Consider the following 18830-nt stretch of genomic DNA (forward strand, 5'->3'; position numbering starts at 1 on the left):
TTCTCTCTCATAGTTTGGCTTTTTCCCCTTTTTATCCCCTTATGAAAAACCTGGGAGCCGTGTTACCAAACATTGAGGTAATTTGCTCTGTTGCTGCATCAGAATGGAGATGGCCACGAGGGTCAGTCTTCATGCAAGAGGCCTTTGGACCTTTAGTGGGTCAAAAGGAATCTTGACTTGACTGAGTAAGCCAGGCAGAAACATGCTGGATTATGAGTCAGTATTCCGAGAAGGGTTCTTTCAAACCCAAAATTTAGAGCCACAGTAGCTGTGTGTACAAAAATTACAAGCAGGGTTCGAAAAGTTGGTGGAAATGAAATTTGAAGATAATGAATTTTTTTTAAGCCCACTGTGCAATGCCCTACCGAGTACTTTGAAAATCGGCACAAGTCTAAAAGCGTCTAAGGCCAAATAACTAGGAAAATGAGCAGTCTCGGAACTCACGTGGAGGAAGAGCAAGAGAAAGAGGACACAGCGGGTCAGCAGGACAGCGATTCCGCAGACGTGCCAGGCGAGGGGAGAGCCATGAGATCCTGCGTCGGAAGCAAAGCTCACTTGGGGTTCAGAATGACTTTTCTGTGACTGATACGTGCTCCCCAAACAGTGGGCTGTTTTGTGAACTCCTGCTGAAGCACCGTGATTTGGAATCCACTCAATGGCAATGGGTTTGCTTGTTCGTTTTGGGTTTGATATTCCTCCTTCAAGCAAGGACTTACCAGGGAGGTTGCAAAGGACATTTGAGTCCCATCTCACTCGATTTTAGTTCAAGCTATTGTCTTAGTTGCCCAATGCTGCTATGACAGAAACACCCTAAGTGAGTGACGGAACCACAGTGTATTTTCTCACGGTGCAGCGGGGGAGAAGTCTCAGTTCAGGGCAAGGCTCTCCCTCTCTGCTTGCTCTTCCTCTCAGCTCTAGGGCACGGTTCTCATCTTTATTCAGCCTCTGTTCTTAGACGGGGCATCTATTTTACCCATCTCTGTTGGCTTACCTAACTGATTTTTTAAATATTAAAAAGACTGATTCAAGACACACCTTCCTTATATGAACAGTGCCTCCTGAACATAACAAAGAGGACCCCTCCCCAAACGGGCTTATAGGAGTCAGAGTTTCCAATGCATAGCTTTAGGGAGCACAACTCAATCCACAGAAGCTACGGTTTTTAGGAAATATTCTGAATGATGGCTGACTATGGACATCAGGTGCGAGGGTGGGAAAGGAGGAATTAGTGCCCCTTGAAAATGTTTATTTCTTAATCCTTAAAGTCATGCCGATTTCCAATAAGCACGTCATTCATTCATTCATTCATTCATCTATTTGTTGACTCTGTCTGCTATGGGCCAAGCATCAAACCTAATGACACAGAGATACAGAAGACACAACCCCTACTCTTGGTGAAGGATTGCTTGATGGAAATGCATCCCTAAAAAAATAAGTGCCGGCTCCCTAACCTTTCTGCCGCAGGGCTCTCAAGGAAATACGTTAGTCTGTGAGAGCGCCACCTAGCTGAAGTCAACCAGTCCCAGAGAAGGAGCGAGGAAACAGAGCTTCCATGAAACTTGCTCACATTCTTTAGACCTACCTCTGGAGAACAGCTATTAACTTGGGAGATGGGAGGGTGGGTCTGTAATGCAGTAAGCTCACGGAATTCTCGTTTTACAAGGTATTCGCCTTCAAGAAGCCCCATGTTGGCATGGAGGACTGGGACTGAATCCCTTCCTCTTTTAGTTTCCAGGAAGTCCACAGCTTTGCCTCAGGCTCACCTTTGCCATGGGGTCCCTTGTGTGCGGCCATGGCCAGCTGTCACTCTCTGATCCTTCTGGATGGGACCGTCCAGGGAGACCCGCTGGACCTCAAAATGTTTGAAGCCACCAATTGGGTAAGCCTCTGCACTGCAGAAAATCTTAGTAATATTTCCAACTCCAGAGCAGCACAGAGCCGCATAATATTTATAAAATATGAAGCCAGAGGCCCTACAGGAGTCAGGACAAATGAATCCAAGCCAGGTTTTCTCATTTGTTTAATAAAGTTAATGATTGTCAGGTACAAATGCAAACGTTGTACCTGACATTCAGATTTGATAGCAATTCTTCCATAACCATTTCTTAATTCTTTTGGAAAGAATTACTATATCATTGTTGCTCAGAACTATGAGCAATGTTTCATTTCAAAGTGTTCTAGAACATTTGGATTAGGAAACACCAGTGTTGTGCTAACTCATAGAACCATTTTTACCAAGAGTTTTAGTTCTACTAACTTAGTATTGATTTTATTCTTAAGACTGGAGCCGATGCAAAGGAACATTGTAAAAAAGCCTACCCCCCTCCTTCTATGTGAAAGTAGATTTCAGAGAGGGCGGGGCAGTTCTGCGTGTGGAATCTGGGTCTCAGGTTCTAGTTCAGCTTGGCTCTGACTGACTGCTTGACTCCATGAAGTCCTCGCTTGTCTTGGGGTCTTGGATTCCAAGACAATAAAAGGAAGGGACTAACGCAAACCAGCATGTCTTTTACATGTAAAACAAAACAATATGAAGACTTTGCAATCTTTTCATACAAGCGGACCTTCTGTGTTCAGAAGCACAGGATGTAAAATAAGCAGTTGGTTTAGAGAGAACACATCTCACCTACTTAACTGCTAGTTCGCTCCCAACCCACCTCCCTTCCACACGCAGCTGTCCGCAGCCCTGTGGCTGCTCGGTGCCACCGAGTCAGTTCTGCCTCAGAGCGGTCCTATGTCTGACAACACAACGAAATGCTCCCTGGTCCTGTGCCAGCCCCACAATGGTTGTTACCTTTGAGCCCATTGGTGTAGCCACTGGATCAATCCATCTCATGACGGCTTTTCCTCCTTTCTAGCCTCTCAGTGTTAGCCCCATTGAGAGAGATCACCTTTAGGAGCCCTTCCAACGGGAATTGGAGGCCATGGTGGTTCGGTGGTCGAATTCTCACCAGTTTCTATGAAAGAACACGGCTTCCGTCCTGGCCAAGGACCCTCATGTGTAGCTATGAGCCATCTGTCAGTGGAGACATGCATCTTGCTTCGATGCTGACTGGGTTTCAGCTCGTTTTCAGACTAAGACAGACAAGGGAGAAAGGATTAGTGATCTGCTTCCCAAATCAGCCCGTGACAGCCCTGTGGATTACAGCTGTCTGATTAGTTGCTGAACATGGGGATGGCACAGGCGTGGTATCATGTCAGCTTCTTCAGTGGGGTGGCCATGAGTTGGAGACTGGGTTGAAGGGAGCCGGTAACAGCCATGTCCAACTGGAATAAAGCCTGATTGTGCAGTTGTCGGCTGGAACATTGTGTGTCCTTCCTGAATGATCATTTGCTTATGTTTCAATAGAGTTGACAATTTCATCACAGTTTTTTTTTAACCACTTCATGAGATGATTACTGTGCATTTTGATGTCTTTGGGTAAAGAATTTCTTTGATTATAATTTGGGGCCATTATGGCAGCAATTACAGAGTGTTTACTGATCATTTAACCTTGTATGCCATAGTCCCTGCCCTGCCCGAGGACTACCAATCCATGTTCAAGAGGCAGGGAGGGGAGGGAGGCCCACTCTCAGAGGACAGAGCTGCTGAGGTGCAAGACGGAGGTTCTCGCTTCACCCGCGATCAGTCTGGCCTGTGTGAGCTCACAATCTTCAAATCAAGCTCTTCAAAAACGGAGACTGAGCCTTTACACAGCTTACTCTAACCGAGAAAGCAGGACAAGTTGCTTGAATAAGTCAGAAATGTCTGCCCTTCAAGCTCTCAGTAGTTCCCATGTATTATTTCCTTCTGTTGGGGAGGAAGTCCGGTTCGCCTCCAACTAACTAGCTGACGGAGACGGCACCAAGAATAAATACATGGAGGTGGTTGGAGGATTCTCTCAAAGGAAGGGTTTGAACAGCGTATCAGTGGACAAAAAAATAAAACTCTGCTATGAAATATCCCATTTGTGAAATAGGAAATGCATATTTCGGGGGACGATGTCCACATCAAGGACGTGCCAGCCCATGCCATGGTAGTTAAACCCTGCAAAACAGCCAACCAGGTAAGCCTGCTCATCACCCACCCACCCGCCCAAGAGCCAAACACAGAGGGAGACTCCTGTCAGGCCCACAGTTCCTGGAGGGTCTTATTTGAAACCCACATATGAAAATTGGTGAGACTTTCTTTCCCTAATTTGCTAAAATGAGGATTGAGTGAGAAGTATTTCATCCCCGATAGCTAGAAACGATGTCGGCAAGTCCCTCTCCATTCCCCATGCCCAACCAGGTCCCAGCAGAAGGCATTGTGATCCTGCATCAGTTCCCATTCTCATCAGCACTGCAGAGAATGACGGTCATTGTCCAAGAGGTGGGGGGTGACCGGCTGGCTTTCATGAAAGGTGCACCAGAGAAGGTAGCCAGCTTTTGCCAACCAGAGACAGGTAAGCACATTGACCAGGATTTTAACTAACAAGTTTCTGTCCCAAATATGTTCCCTCCATTAATCCAACTGCCTACAGTTCTTTGCCAGTTGGGTACACATCAACACCAACAGGAATACCAAAATCCAGCTTGTATTTCTCATCTTGATGAGTGTTACCATCATAACTCTCTTCTTAGGAGACTTTCCATTCAGTGATTCTGTCTGTGTTTGTGTATGTGTCCAACCCATAGCAACCCTGTGTACAACAGCACAAAGCCCTGGGTCTAGTCCAGTGCTAGTCCATAGCTTCTGTCGCTGTTTCAGCTTGGTCTATCATCCCTCCTTGGGTCCCTTCAATAATTGGCACATCTACCCCGACCCCCAGTCTTCTCTACTCTGATGCGCTTTCCGTGCTATAACCACCTGGATAGCCTGCTACCTGACCCGGGCTCCTCAAGGACATCCATAACACCTTGTAATTATCGGTGTCTTCATTTGCTACGTTGCCGTAGCAGAACACCACAGTGTGTGGTCGTAGAGTAGAAATCCCACACAGGGTGTCAGTAGTATTAGTTCCTTCTGTGGAGCTCTCTTCCAGGTTCTAGTGGCTGCCAAACACCTTTAGCATTCTTTGCTGCTTATAGAGGCATCTACTAGACCACATAGTGTCTTCTCCTGCATGTCTGTCTCTTTGTGACAACCTAACAACACACCACTCAGAAGGACTTTGGTTTAGGACCCACTTTACCCTGGTATGATCGTATTAAAACCCTATTTCCAAGCAGGGTCCTATTCAGATGTCCTCAGATTAGGAATTTCAATTTACAGTTTAGGGGACACAATTTCATTCCTAACACCTGAATAATAGCAATCACTTCATTGATGGTAATTATTGGTCTGTTGGCCGTCACCCTATGAGACAGATGTTCGGATAGCAGGTCTGCATTTTAGTCTCTGCATACCCCGTGCCTGTCCATACGAGACACTCAATTAATGTTTACTGGTTTAACCGAAGAAAATACATTCCACTCTTTTCCCATTCTTTTTACTTTTTGTGTGTGGAGGGGCTGGAGGGATACTTTCTTCTGGTAGCTTCACCAGCCCCAAGACATCGACCTGGACCACGTTGTTAAATTTAGAACTTCCACTGGCTGGAGTGTCCTTTTGTTGAGGTGTGTTTCCTTGGGTGAAAGTTGGGTCTGCTTGTATAGAAACCCTGGGTCAGCACCGCCAGGGGGAAGACTGCATACTAATCCTGTGTTATTTTCTGAACAGTACCAACTAGCTTTATTAGTGAACTGCAGATTTACACCACTCAGGGCTTCCGGGTCATTGCACTGGCCTATAAGAAACTGGAAGCTGATCACCACTTCACTGCCTTGACGAGGTAAATGGGGAGCCAGTTTTAGAAAGGAAAATGGCTTGGTGGAAAGAGGCAATCAACTGGGATGGAGCTAATGGAGTGGACTTGTGAACCCAGATCCATAGCTTGCTAGCTTCCTGTGAAACTGGTAAATGCGCACATAGCCATCCCTGCCCTGCCTAAGTCACAGGCCCTGACTGGGAGAAATAGCTGTGGTGTGCTTGTGTGGTTTTATGGGAACAGATATGGGAAGTCACTCGTGCAGAGAGTGTGGAATGATGGTCACGTCCCCATTTTGAACCAAATACAAGTAGTGTATTTAAAAATATATATAGCTATTGGATTGTTGAATATGGCAAAGCAATAGGTCCCTGAAAAAAATTCTTAATAAGAAAGACGCAGTTCAGTAAAACCCATAGTACAGCTTGGGCTTAACACGTCATCTGGATAATGTTTGCAGGAAAAGAAGAAAAGCGTTTGAGGGGAAATTGAAGGGAAATTCTAGAGAAAGTTTTTATATGAATATATTATATTAGGGAGGTTCCAAAGCAAAAATAGATCGGAGTATTTATTAGTCTAGATTTAATTGATGTTATTGTTTATTTTCACTGTTTTTAGCCTATCTTGTTTATTTAACCTACAATACCATGTCCAGCACTTTTTAAAGCTATTGTTAACTACTATAGCTAATGCTTATGCTATTGATTTTGTTATTTGGACACAAACTTGTGATTTTTTCACTACGGACATTCTAACATTTCCCCCCCAGTCCTACTAGACCTAACACTATCTTGCTCGACCTCCATGCTGTAGAACTTCTTTTAAGATTCCCATGTTAACATACGCATAGCCTAATCCGCACATCTTCTCTGTCAAAAAGTAATATCCTCTCTAGATAATAAAAATGAAAACGAAAAAATGCATCACAAAAATGAATATCCATGTCAACAAATACTCAGTGGACGCCACTGAATCCAGAGGTAGAAATACGTGGTTTGCGTCTCTGAGGAGAATCATCGTGGAGGCAGCAGTTGTGGAAGACGCAGGAGTTGAAGCCACAAGTTCATTTTATTATACAAGGCAATCTTGTAGAGCGACTCCCACAATTTTCCAACACAAGTCCTTATGGAACATCACTGATGTGACCCAAGTCTGTCACATTGTGAACGAGCCAACTAAGGTCTTCAGTGTTGGGCTCCTGAACATTGTAAGCCATGTTTCTCTGGGGCAGGACCCTTGGCTCTTGCAGCTCTTTGTGGAAGATCAACTCGGGTCAAGGTCACTCAAGACAGAGAGCTCAAAGTGGACTTTGAGATGGGAGCTCACATTCTAGGGAAGAGAAAATTGGAAGCAAGGAAAGGGTATGAAAGAACTTGTAAGGAATTTTAATTTCCCAAGAACCTGCTGCCAGAAAGATATCAACATTCTGGTGCCTGTGCAGCTGGCTGTGTAGAGTTGTTGTCATGATATGTTTGCTTATTTATGATCTGCAAACTCATGGTGGTGGGGGCTGTGTGGACAGATGAAGACAACAGGGAGGGATGAGGGCTGAGGCACAGTGGAGAGGATGTGCCCGAGCCAAAGGTCGGAACTTGTGAAAGTCTAAACACAGTTCCCTAGTAGGATCTGATCACAGGTCTCCAGCTGCATGTCTCCTCTTAAAGCCACATTGTCCCTCTGCATGTTGTTGCAGGTGCCGTCGAGTCTGTTCCACCTCATATCAGCCCTGTGCTCAACAGAACAAAATCCTGCCCGGTCTTACACCGTCATCGCAGTCGTTCTTATGTTTTAGCCCATTGTTGCTCGTCGCTAAGTTAATTGACCTAACCACTGGTGATCCCCAGTTAGGGAAGCACATTTCATTTTCTGTGGTTACTCTGGGTTCTCCTAGCATCGACGTCAGAATCTCTTCGGGAGTTCTTGGCTGCTTTGTGCATAGTTCGTCCTTCAGAAGTACCATGGATGTTAAGAACATGAAGCGTCGCCACAGGGATGACAATACTCCCTTTGTAGTACACTTCCCGCGATTGTTGTGAGAAGCTCTCGAGCAGCAGAAAGACAGCTGCTGGGTTAGCAGCAGAGAAAGACAGCATTTTCTTCCAACTTGCAGAGCTTGAGACCCCTCACGCGACTACTTCTTCTTTATTTCCAGGCTCAGACTGAATGGCCATGAAAAGAGTAAAGGAATTATACTACGCTAGAGATTATGTGGATGTGTTAAGTCCATTCCTTCTTTTTGCAAGACAAGAAGTAGATTACCAGACAAAGAAAGTGAATTATCCGTGATCCCATAGCAAGGGAGTGGCAGAGCTGAGGTTAGAACTCTGGTTTCATGATTATTGTGCATTGAACCTTTTTGTGGGCTGTGAGCCAAAGGCAGAAATTTGAGTTCCAAGATGGGCTACAGGCATTTGTCCTTGATGCTGTTTTCTTGGTGCAATCTGGCACTTTCTGGTTGGCCCATGTCACATCAGCTCTGACAAATTCTAAAGCCTGACGTCTGCGTATGCAGGGCACTAGAAAATCGAAGATTGTAATCCGGCATTAAACTTACTCAATGACCATCTCAAATATCACCTCCTCCAGGAAGTCTTCTTCACTTACTTCACCCAAAATTGATGATATCTTCCTATCTTTTTCTTCTCTGAAGAAGAAACAGTCCAGAGAAGCTGGATTATATGAAGAAGAGTGTGGCATCAGGATCAGAGAAAGGCTTATTAGCATTCTGCTATATGCAGATAATACAACTTTATTTGCTGAAAGTGAGGAGGATTTGAAGCACTTGCTGGTAAAGATCAAGGATTGTAACCTTCAGTATGGATTAAACTCAATGTAAAGAGCCAAAGCCTCACAGCTGGACTAATCGACAATATTATGATAAACAGAAGAAAGATTGACGCTGTCAAAGATCTCGTCTTGCTTGGATCCACCATCAATGCTCATGGAAGCAGCAGTCAAGAGATCAAATGATGCATCGCCATAGGTAAATCTGCTGCACAGACCACTTTAAAGCATTAAAAAGCAAGGGTGTTACTCTGAGGACTACGGTGCGCTGCCCCAAGCCATGATATTTTTAATTGCCTCACAAGCATGAGAAAGTTGGACATTAAACAAAGAAGACCAAAGAAAAATCGATGCACTTGAACTATGGTGTTGGTAAAGAACATTGAAAATACCATGGGCTGCAAAAAAACCTCAAAACAAAACCCAAACAGATCTTTCTTGGAAGAAGTATGGCCAGAATGCTCCTTAGAGGAAAGGATGGTGAGACTTGGTCTCAAGTAAGTTAGACATGTTGTCAGGAGATCCGAGTCCTTGGAGAAGAGCATCATGCTGAAGTGCAGGGGCAGCGCAGGAGAGGAGGGCCCGGAAGGAGATGGCTTGGCACCGAGGCTGTAACCGTGGGCTCAAGCATAAGAACAGTGACGCTTCTTTCTGTAGTGCTTTCACTATGAGTCCAAACAGGCTCGCAGCACCTAGCAACAACATCTATTTCTTCATCCCATGGAAATTGGCTTGTACATTGATGATACCACTGATCCCAGTTAACCCAAGTGGTCGTGTCTAATCTTTTCCTTCTCATTCCTCGTGAAATCTCTGGAGTTGGGGTACAATATTCTGTGTATATGCGCTCTCCCTGCCTCCTCAGTCCTTCTTAGGTGCTCAATGACTGGTTATTGATCTGTCTTTGGGAACCCAGGGAGAACACACTGACAGTAGAACTCGAGGGAACAGATTTTGCTGTCTAATAATTGACAAGATAAGAGTAAACACATTCCATTGAGACAAATATTTGGTGAGCATGCCTGTCTATGAGGCCCTGAGTGGATGTGGTTGAGCTCAGAGTTGAAACCAGTAATGGCAATTTATGGAGAAATAAAATATGAGAAGTACTATGTCGAGAAAGGAATTAGTTCTCTCCGTGGAGGCTCTTACAGAGGAGGTGCCATGTGATTTGGGCCTTGGAATGTAAGGAAGATGTCAGTGGCAGGTCATGAGGAACTTGTAACTTGCTCCATTACATACAGGAGGAAGGCTATATTATGGCATTCTAGAACAGATGTGTAGAATAGGAGCAGAGCCTGTCAAGAGAATAGTCAATGGTCCGTCTTGCCTGGTAGGTGGGTGTGGATCAAGCTGGAAGGTAGTTTGAGACCAGATCCTAGAGAACTGTGGATACCTGGCTCAGAAGAACAGGGCATCCCATCCTTCCAACATGAGTGGGGGCCTTGGCAGTTTCTGAGGATCCCCACTGACGTTCTTGCGTGTCTAGGCCGATGTGAGGTCTAGCATTGAATACGCATGGCAAATAAGGTCAGAGGGCTGGTTGCGGCTTTCTTGTTTTTCAACCCAAATTAAGCAGCGAGGGTGTCTTCCTCTTATATCTCCTTGAGGTCTCTGGATGCCAGATAATAAATCAGGAGGCATTTCTGAGCCCTTGTCCTGAATGTACTTCTCTGACTTGGCCCTGTGATATGATACATCATCAGTGTCCCGGCTTTGGTTATTTGCAGAAACACACTTTCTGCAGAAGATCAAGGGCACCCATTGAAGAGAAGGGAGGGTGGGGTGGTGGTAGCCTTAATAGAATGCAGTAGATGTTGAGATGATGGCCTCCTACCTCCTACTGTAAAAATAGTGTTGATTAGAGGCCTGGTTTCTTGAGAAATGAATTTCTTAAACAAATTTTCTTTTCCTAGAGCGTCAGTTGTAAGAAATACATGTTTTGCTCCAGAACTAGGACTCCTCTCTGATAGTTGCTAGAAGGAAAGCCAATGACTATCAGGACAGCCACAAGAGGTAGAGAGATGTCTGTAGTCGTTCAGCTCCTTTTCTCTCAAGGTAAAAGCCAGTCTTTCCCTTCGCAGGTGCTCCTTTGCCCTTGATTCCGCCAGAGTGAAGGTCTCACTGTCCTTGATGCTCCTTCTCTCTTTTCTTGCATCGTCCTTGGTATATAATCTCTGCCGGGAACAATGGTGACCGAGTAACTAGAAAGCTACTTTGACAGAGAAGTTTTAGGGTTTTTTGACGTCCAGAGGTAAGAAAGTAAAAGCTATTTCTGTTCAAGCATCTCTAAATATCTACTTCAAGGGAGAAGATAGAAACAGACCTGATATTCCTGGGACTGTTGATCTTGGAGAACCAACTGAAGGCAGAGACAAACGCTGTCCTGGAAGAGCTCATTTCGGCCCGGATAAGGACGGTCATGATCACAGGTAGAGAACAAAGCACCCCACACAAACGGTCAACGTTTGGTGAGCTCGGCTTGCTTGCTTACTGTAGTTTCTATCTCACAGGAGAGTGACTCAAAATACACTCATTTTTATAGATTGCATCCTGCCTCATGAACATAACTGCCTTTGACCTTGCCTTATTATCATCATAGCGATTCTAACCCACTGCCATCAAGTGGCTTCCAGCCCATACATAGTGACAGAGCAGGTTGACTTATAAGGCTATCCAGCTTCATGAAGGAGGGCTGCCTGGAAGCATCTTTCCCCCAGAGTGGCTGGTGGGTTCTTGCTGCCAACATCCACGTTCGCAGACCAAAGCTTCATTCCTTGCACCACCAGGGCTCCAATGAACATCGTAGGGGTTAAGACTTGGAGCACATGGATGGATCTATTAGTTCACAAAGTGGAAGATATGTAATATGAGAATCCTGGCCTACTGAACTTGACTCCGGTTTTAGGGGGACGCAGTTCCATCCGTGAAAGATGGGACAGAGGGGTTATGTGAGCTCTGATTTCTTACGTATTGTGAAATTTCTTTCTTTGCCCTGACAGTTAAGTGCTATCTTGCCTGTGCATAGGAGTCTGAGGTTGCAATCTTTTTCCATTAATGCTTTGTAGACGCGATTCCTTTGTTGTCCGGCTTTTGGTATCACACATCATGATTCCAATGGTGATTCATTGTGGCTAACTGGCTCTTTTCTGCTTATAAGCCTTTTTCTTGACCTTGGAGAAGCCTTAGTAATTTAGCAATGCTACTAGGCTATGCCTCTTTGTCTGTCTGTCTTGATTAATTTAGTTTGGAACAAACAAGCACTATCAATCTGTCTTTCTTTCTCTCTGAGAAAACATCCTCTATTGTTCAATTAATTATTGCCTTTGTTCTCTCCACTTTCCCTCTTATTATTCACATGCCAGGTCTCATGGAGTGATGCCTTCAATTTCTTATCTTTAATCTTATAATTGTCTGTCATATTTTTGTGATTTTGCTTCACGATTTTTTTTTTTTTTGCGTTCTGATTTTCTCAGAGGACAAACTGAGGTCTCAGGAAGGGCCATGATCTCTGTCAAGTCGTCTAGTGAATGGCTAACTGTGGTTTGGGGATGGGGGGTGGCGCCAGGAAACCGTGGGTTTCGGTTTTGGCTTGGTTCTGGGTAGGGCTCTGTTCGCGCTTTGGCATTTTCAGTGCAGGTTTCATCTGCTCGACTGCATCGCGTGTTCCGATTGTTCTGCCTGGTCTCTTTCAAATAGCTCTGGAACTCTTAGATGGTTGGTATACCTGTTCACCAGGTAACTGAGGCTCAGGCCTGGGCTGTGGAACCCTCCCAGGTACTGTGTGGAGAGGGGATCTGTGGTGCCTGACTGAGGCATCTGGAGGAAGCCTCTTCGCTTTCTACACTCTTCCGATCTTAGGCTAGGGCGGCTCCTTCCCACTCAATCAGCTCCTCAGAGGATTCTCAGAAACATTTTGGTAGATCTGAGAGAAAGTATTTTAGAGCTAGCCAGCAAGCTGTTGTGTTATTTATTTTTCAGTTATTGCTCTAGGAATCACAGTATATATACCTTCCCTTTCAAGAAAACTTATATACCAGTCCGTATTCTCTCCTTTGATGGTATGGTTGCCCTATATATGTCATATGTCACACACAGAAAACACCTACGATATGTAGGTTTTACTTTCAACAGTCAAGGGTTAAAGGACATATGCGAACAAAGTCAGTCTTACAAGGACCAGGTTGCTTGTTATTTCTGCTGCTCTTCGATCATTCCTCGTTACAAGTTCCCTCTGGGATAATTTCCTTTCCACTTGAAGATACTTCATGTAGCATTTCTTTTTGAGCGTGTCTGCTGGTGATAAATTAATTCCATTCCCTTTATCTGAGAATGCCTTTATTTCTCCATTCCTGACGGAGCTTTGCACTGGCTACAGAAGTCAGCGTGGACAGTTCCTTTCTTACAGCCCTCAAAAGAACTTGTCTCATTGTCTTTTCTAGCTTCCATGGTTTTTGATGTGCAAATGTTTTTTCTCTACGTACCTTTCATATGTTTTGTCTTTGTTTTTCAGCAGTTTGTATTAAGTGTTTGATTGTCATACCCCCTGAGTTTATCCTGTTTGGGGGTTCAACGAGCTTCTTGAATCTGAAAATTTGAGTTTTTACCAAAGTTGGAAAGTTTTCTACTATGATTTCCTCAAGCACATGTTTTTTCAGCTTCAATCCACTTTTTGGGGGGTTCTCATGACATGAATGTAAGACCTTTTGATATCTTTCAATCTAACTTCATTTTAAAATTCCCTGTTCTTTAGAACCTGTCGTTTCTCCTGGTCTCTTGTCTAGCTCTCTTGCTCCTGTCTCTCCATTCCGTTCCTGCGTCCATCCGTGTTTGCATTCTTTCTTCTTTCTTGGATTGTAGTTTTCAATTCTAAAATATGCAGTTGATTCCTTTTTTAATAGTGGTCATTTCTCTGTGGAGAACTTCTAACGTTCCATTCATTTACAGAGCATTAACTTTTACCACAATTTTCCCTTCCCTCCTGTGGGTGGCAGGCGGGGGGAGCCCTGGTGGCGCTGTGGTTACCAGTTGGGCTGCTAACTGCAAGGTCAGCAGTTGGAAACCATCTACTGCTTCTTGGGAGAGAGGGGGACTTTCTATCCCTGTGAAGAGTTACGCTGTTGGAAATCCCCAAGGGCAGTTCTGCTTTGTCCTGTAGGGTTGCTGTGAGTCAGGATCAACTTGATGGCAACGAATTTGGTTTGGTTTTGTAGGTGGTGGATCCCGTGGCCCCGTAGGTTTCCAAATTTGGGCTGTGCTGCTTAGTTGTCCCACCCATGGGGATAGCCTGGGTCAGGAGAGGTGATTGGAATCTTAGTTCAGTCCTTAACTCCTTTGCTGTGCATCTTGAACTCTGGTACACACATGTGCAGCTCTGAGTGGATCATGGCACTTACATGAACTTATAAATTGAAGGAGTCCTCTTCCCCAGTTCTCGCCTTTCCAGCGTTCTCTCACACTCTCCAGCCCCTGGGGGCCCCTTGGGCGATTTTCTGGCCAGAAAGACTGGATTTACTTCAGAGTTTTAGCTGCCCGCACAGCTGTAGCACCCGGGCCCTCGCTCGTGTGAAAAGTGCCGGAGGAGAGAAAGTCTTGGAAAGAGAGGTGGGAGGAAGGGGCATCTGCCTCCTTGTAGGCTCCTTTTAGAAATGTTACCTCCCTTCCACATATTCTGCCTAATTCTGTTGACTTTTAAATGCCCTCAGGTAGTTGCTTTTTGTATTTTTTTCTGGTTTTCCGATGTAATAAGTGGAGCACTCACTCCATTTCACTAGATATGAATCTACCAGATACTACTCGTACATCAAATGAGAAGAGTTTTGTTAAACTCTTGGAAAGTGATCAACGAATGACAGAACCCTTTACTCTTTGGCAAAAAATTATGTCCTTCATATTTTGGGGCAAAATACACTGGCAGATCATGGAATAACCAGATAAAAAGCATTGAGAACTAGAAAGAGGATCAAAGAATTATGAAGGGTCAGGACTCTCAGAGACCTTAGAGATTCTTTCTCTCCATACCACGCTAAGGTCCAGACTCCCTCCTGCATTGCCAGGGCGTGTGTGTGTGTGTGTGTGTGTGTGTGTGTGTGTGTGTGTGTCTTTTCTTCAACCTTATTTTGGAATATCTAACTTTCAGGTGACAATCTTCAGACTGCAATCACAGTCGCCAGGAAGTCTGGGATGGTTTCTGGAAACCAGAAAGTCATTCTTATTGAAGCCATTGAAGCCAGTGGCTCTTCGGCAGCATCTCTATCTTGGAAACTAGTGGAAGAGACGAAGCACCCTGTGTGCGGGAATCAGGTATATCTGAGAACAGATCTCCCACCCTATTTTCTCAGACTTTTACTAACTGAATACATTTTGATGGCAAGAGTGTATAGGTGCTTGAGAGTCAGCACACTTATCCAAATGTCCAATACATGTGCAGTGCAGGAACCCAATTCGATCACTTTCCTCCACTCTTCTTCCTGAGCTATAAGACCCAGTGCTTTTCTGGGTGCTGGAGAAAGAATATCGTAAGAAAGACTAGAGCACGTTCGTCCTCTCGCATGGAAGCCACCTCGTAGAGGCTCTCCTGGGGAAGGTAGCAGTATGTGCATTGGAGAATCAAGCTATGCTTCTGGGTGGGGTCTGGGGAACATTCTCTCTCTCTCTCTGTCTTTTTTTGTTCTTTTCCATCTTCTTGGTATTCTATCTCTATTGTGTCCTTGTGGAACACTATTAATTCTGTTAGGGAAAAACAGTAAGTTCTAACTTCAAGGAGAGCTTTGTGAAACAGCGGCGCTTTTGTATTTTACACTTGCAATGTGTGAAATGTGGCCTCCTCTGGAGCTCACCGAGATCAAACTGGGCTGAGAAGAGGGCGTGAGGAAGTGTTCCTATCGCCTTCTTCAGTGGCGGGGATGGGCAGAGATGGATGCGACAAAGAGAAAATGGGTCTCTGAGGAACCAGGGCTTAGGCTGACTTTTAAAGAGAGATGGCCAGTGATCTGTTTTCTTTCTTTTTGTGTCTTCTCTCAGATATGTGTGTGGGTTGAAATGACTTTAGCCAGTGAACAGGCTCAAACGAACTGTGTCTTGGTTTTCAGGACCATTACATTAACATCCGAGGAGAAGGCCCTGGGGATGATACAGAAGGAAGTTACCATTTTGCTCTCACTGGAAAAACCTTCCAGGTTGTAAGTCAGCATTTCAGCAGCCTCCTGCCCAAGGTGAGTTTCTCAGAGTGCCAATCCCAGCACACGCATGCCAAAGGAGAGGCCACCTACTAAGAGTGGTCCTCAGTAATTGTGAGTCAGACACAAGACCAGGCACAGTCTTGTTGCTTAGATATAGCTAAGTTGCTTAGATATAGCTATTGAATGACTAGTTTTATGCATCGTAAGGGATGCAGACATTTTAAATAGAAGTTAATCTTTTCTCATTTCCTACTAGATTTGAAATCAGTAAGCTTGACTGGGCAATTTTCTTCTGACCGTAAGATTGACGTCCCAGTGAATTCTCAAAGAGTGGTTGTTTTGGAGCGCCTGTCGCTCTATGGCTGCAATAGGGGTCTCATGTTGTTGCTCTTAGGAGCCCTCTAGTGGGCTGCGACTCATAGGAACCCTGTGCACAACACAGTGAGACCGTGCCTGGTCTTGTGTCTGACTCACAATTAGTGCTATTTGGGGGCCTATTGTTGCTGCCACTGTGTCAACCCATCTTCTGGAGGGTGGCTTCTTCATTTTGCTGTCCCTCTACCAAGTAGCATGTCCTTTTCCAGACTGGCCTTGTAGTGTAATGCGAATACTGATGTTATGCAGGAGTGCAGGCCCCGGAGAGAACAATTCTGTTTGGTTTCTGATAGAGGACCTCTGTACTGAAGAAGGTCAAACTTAAAACTTGCTTAGGTGAAGAACAAACCCACTGAGGAGGCAAGTAAGTTATACATATAAATAAGCTAGGAGCAACCTAGGGAAAGATGGTGCTCAATGTAACCCACAGAGCAATTGTGATATCTCCCTCACCCCAATCACTCATCATGTTATGCACTGTGTAAGAAACAGGAGGGGAAATTCTTTGAGATGGCATGCGCATTACGCGGAATTTACGATTGGGAAGAAGAGAGAACACAAATACAAACCACAGAAAGATTTAGATTCCATAGGATGGAGCTGAGGGGGAGGAGTTTTACAGTTGCTTGCATTCAGGTAATATGGTGAAGTCACAAACCACGAATGGTCAGGAGTTCACCGTTGGCTGAAAGATAGTCCAGGAAGTTATCTCTTTTCCTTCTTCAGGGATGCTGGCTCTTTCTACACTGCAATACACAACGAGTACAAGGTTCTGAGAGGCCCACGATTCCTTTAGGATCACAATCCCCATGATTGTTGTTGCTGTTGTTAGTTACCATGGAGTTGGTTCCAACTCACAGTGACCCAATGTAAAACAGAATGAAACACACCCTGGTCCTGCCTCACCCTCACAATTGTTGTTATGTTTGAGCCCACGGTGGCAGTCCCTGTGTCCATCCATCTCCTTGAGGGTCTTCCTCTTGGTCACCGCCCCTCTGCTTTAGCAAGCATGATGTGCTTCTCCAGGGACTGGTCTCTCCTGACAACACGCCCGCAATATGTGACACAAAGCCTCACCATCCTTGCCTCTGAGTGAATTCTGCTATACTTCTTCCAAGAAAAAATTGTTCATTCTTTTGGAAGTTCGTGAAACTTTCAATAATTGTCATGAGCACCATAATTCAAATGTCTTGATTCATCTTTGGTCTTGCTCGTGTCCAACTTTCATATGCCTCTGAGGAAGTTTAAAAATACCGTAGCTTGGGCCAGGTGCACCTAAACCCTCAAAGTAACAACCTTTCATTTAAACATGGTAGAGAGGTCTTGTGTAGCATCATTTGATCTGCTGCTTCTATGAGCATTGATATGGATCCAAGCAAAATAAATTTTGACAACTTCAATGTCTTCTTCATTTATCTTGATGCTACCCATTGAACCAGCTGTGAAGATCTGGGTTTTCTTTACACTGGGTTGTAAGCCATACTGAAGGCTGCAATCCTTGATCATCATCAGCCAGTGATGCTAATTTCCTATCCCTATAATGCCTGAATTTTTAATTTCAGGAAAAAATTTTTTTGTTTTTATTCTTTACTTTCATAGTTATCAATATATATATAAATACATACATTTAATTAAATGTTATGAAAACATCGTGCTCGGCATTATAGGGCTATAGGTCACTATGTCCATCATTTTAAGCAGTCATCATTACTGACTGGTTGTCTTCACTGGTCATTATCATTAATCGGATGCTTGAAGTCTCAAATACCATTTTAAGAACCCAAGGAGGGCTCCTTGGGAACAATTGCTGTTGTTTTTATTTCTGAATATTAGCATCATTCCGGTGCTCTGAGAATCATCATTTTTCGTAGACTCGCTCATCTATTAAAAAAAGGCCTGTCTTTGTTCCTTCCAGATACTGATCAATGGGACTATCTTTGCAAGAATGTCTCCTGGGCAGAAATCCAGTCTGGTGGAAGAATTTCAGAAACTGGAGTAAGTTCTTCCCCAATTCAGGTGGGGTGACTGCGTGAAGGTCTGGCGGTCAGGGAAGAGATGGAGGAAACCTACTGATCATTTGGGTTGGCTAGGGCAGTGGCCCTTACTCGGGTTACACAAGAGAATCACCTAAGGAGCCTTTTAAACACAGCAACCCCGGCATCCCACTTCCAAAGATTCTGATTAAATTCTTCATGTGGGCCTTGGAGATCAGGATTTCTTCAAAGCTCCTCAGAGAAGTCAATTACGCATCCAAACATGAGAACCGCGGGACTAGAGCTGAATGAGCAAGGAGGAGTGATGTGAGAAGTGTCTGAAAGGCAGTGTGAGCTTAGAGACCTGGGACACAAGGTACAGCATCTGTGAAATTCAAGGAAGCGAAATGTTTTACAATGAGGCATTCTGAGGCATTGCTGGGTGGACTTGAACTTCTGTTAGCGGTGATCACTGTTAACTATTTGCACCACCCAGGGGCCCCTGGTTTCAGGAAAGAAATGCCGGTTTCTCAGCCTGTTATGTAAACTGCTAAGTCTTCCCATTCATACAACTGGACTCTAAGAAAAATCCCTATGCTTGAGTCATCAGTAATAAAAGTGATTTATCTTTTTAGAGAGATTAGCTGGCAAGATTGTTTTGATTTCTTTTCCAATTGACACGATTTCCTTTCAGTTACTTTGTAGGAATGTGTGGGGATGGAGCCAATGACTGTGGGGTAAGTAGCTGTTAG

At 44.5% G+C, this 18830-nt stretch overlaps 1 protein-coding gene across 1 annotated transcript in view; it reads left to right on the forward strand.

Moving 5' to 3' along the window:
* The window catches only part of ATP13A4 (ATPase 13A4), a 153026-nt gene that overhangs the window by 103381 nt on the left and 30815 nt on the right, over positions 1-18830 (forward strand). Inside the window, exons 13-21 of the mRNA XM_045287532.1 lie at positions 1736-1879; positions 3957-4043; positions 4268-4421; positions 5678-5789; positions 10857-10981; positions 14689-14852; positions 15641-15763; positions 18021-18100; positions 18773-18815. Of these exons, the coding sequence (XP_045143467.1) occupies positions 1736-1879; positions 3957-4043; positions 4268-4421; positions 5678-5789; positions 10857-10981; positions 14689-14852; positions 15641-15763; positions 18021-18100; positions 18773-18815 (1032 nt within the window). The remainder of the gene's footprint in view (positions 1-1735; positions 1880-3956; positions 4044-4267; positions 4422-5677; positions 5790-10856; positions 10982-14688; positions 14853-15640; positions 15764-18020; positions 18101-18772; positions 18816-18830) is intronic.

This window comes from Echinops telfairi, unplaced genomic scaffold, assembly GCF_000313985.2.
Source record: "Echinops telfairi isolate 266 unplaced genomic scaffold, ASM31398v2 ScPeMD7_17;HRSCAF=63, whole genome shotgun sequence".
Taxonomy (NCBI): Eukaryota; Metazoa; Chordata; class Mammalia; order Afrosoricida; family Tenrecidae; genus Echinops; species Echinops telfairi.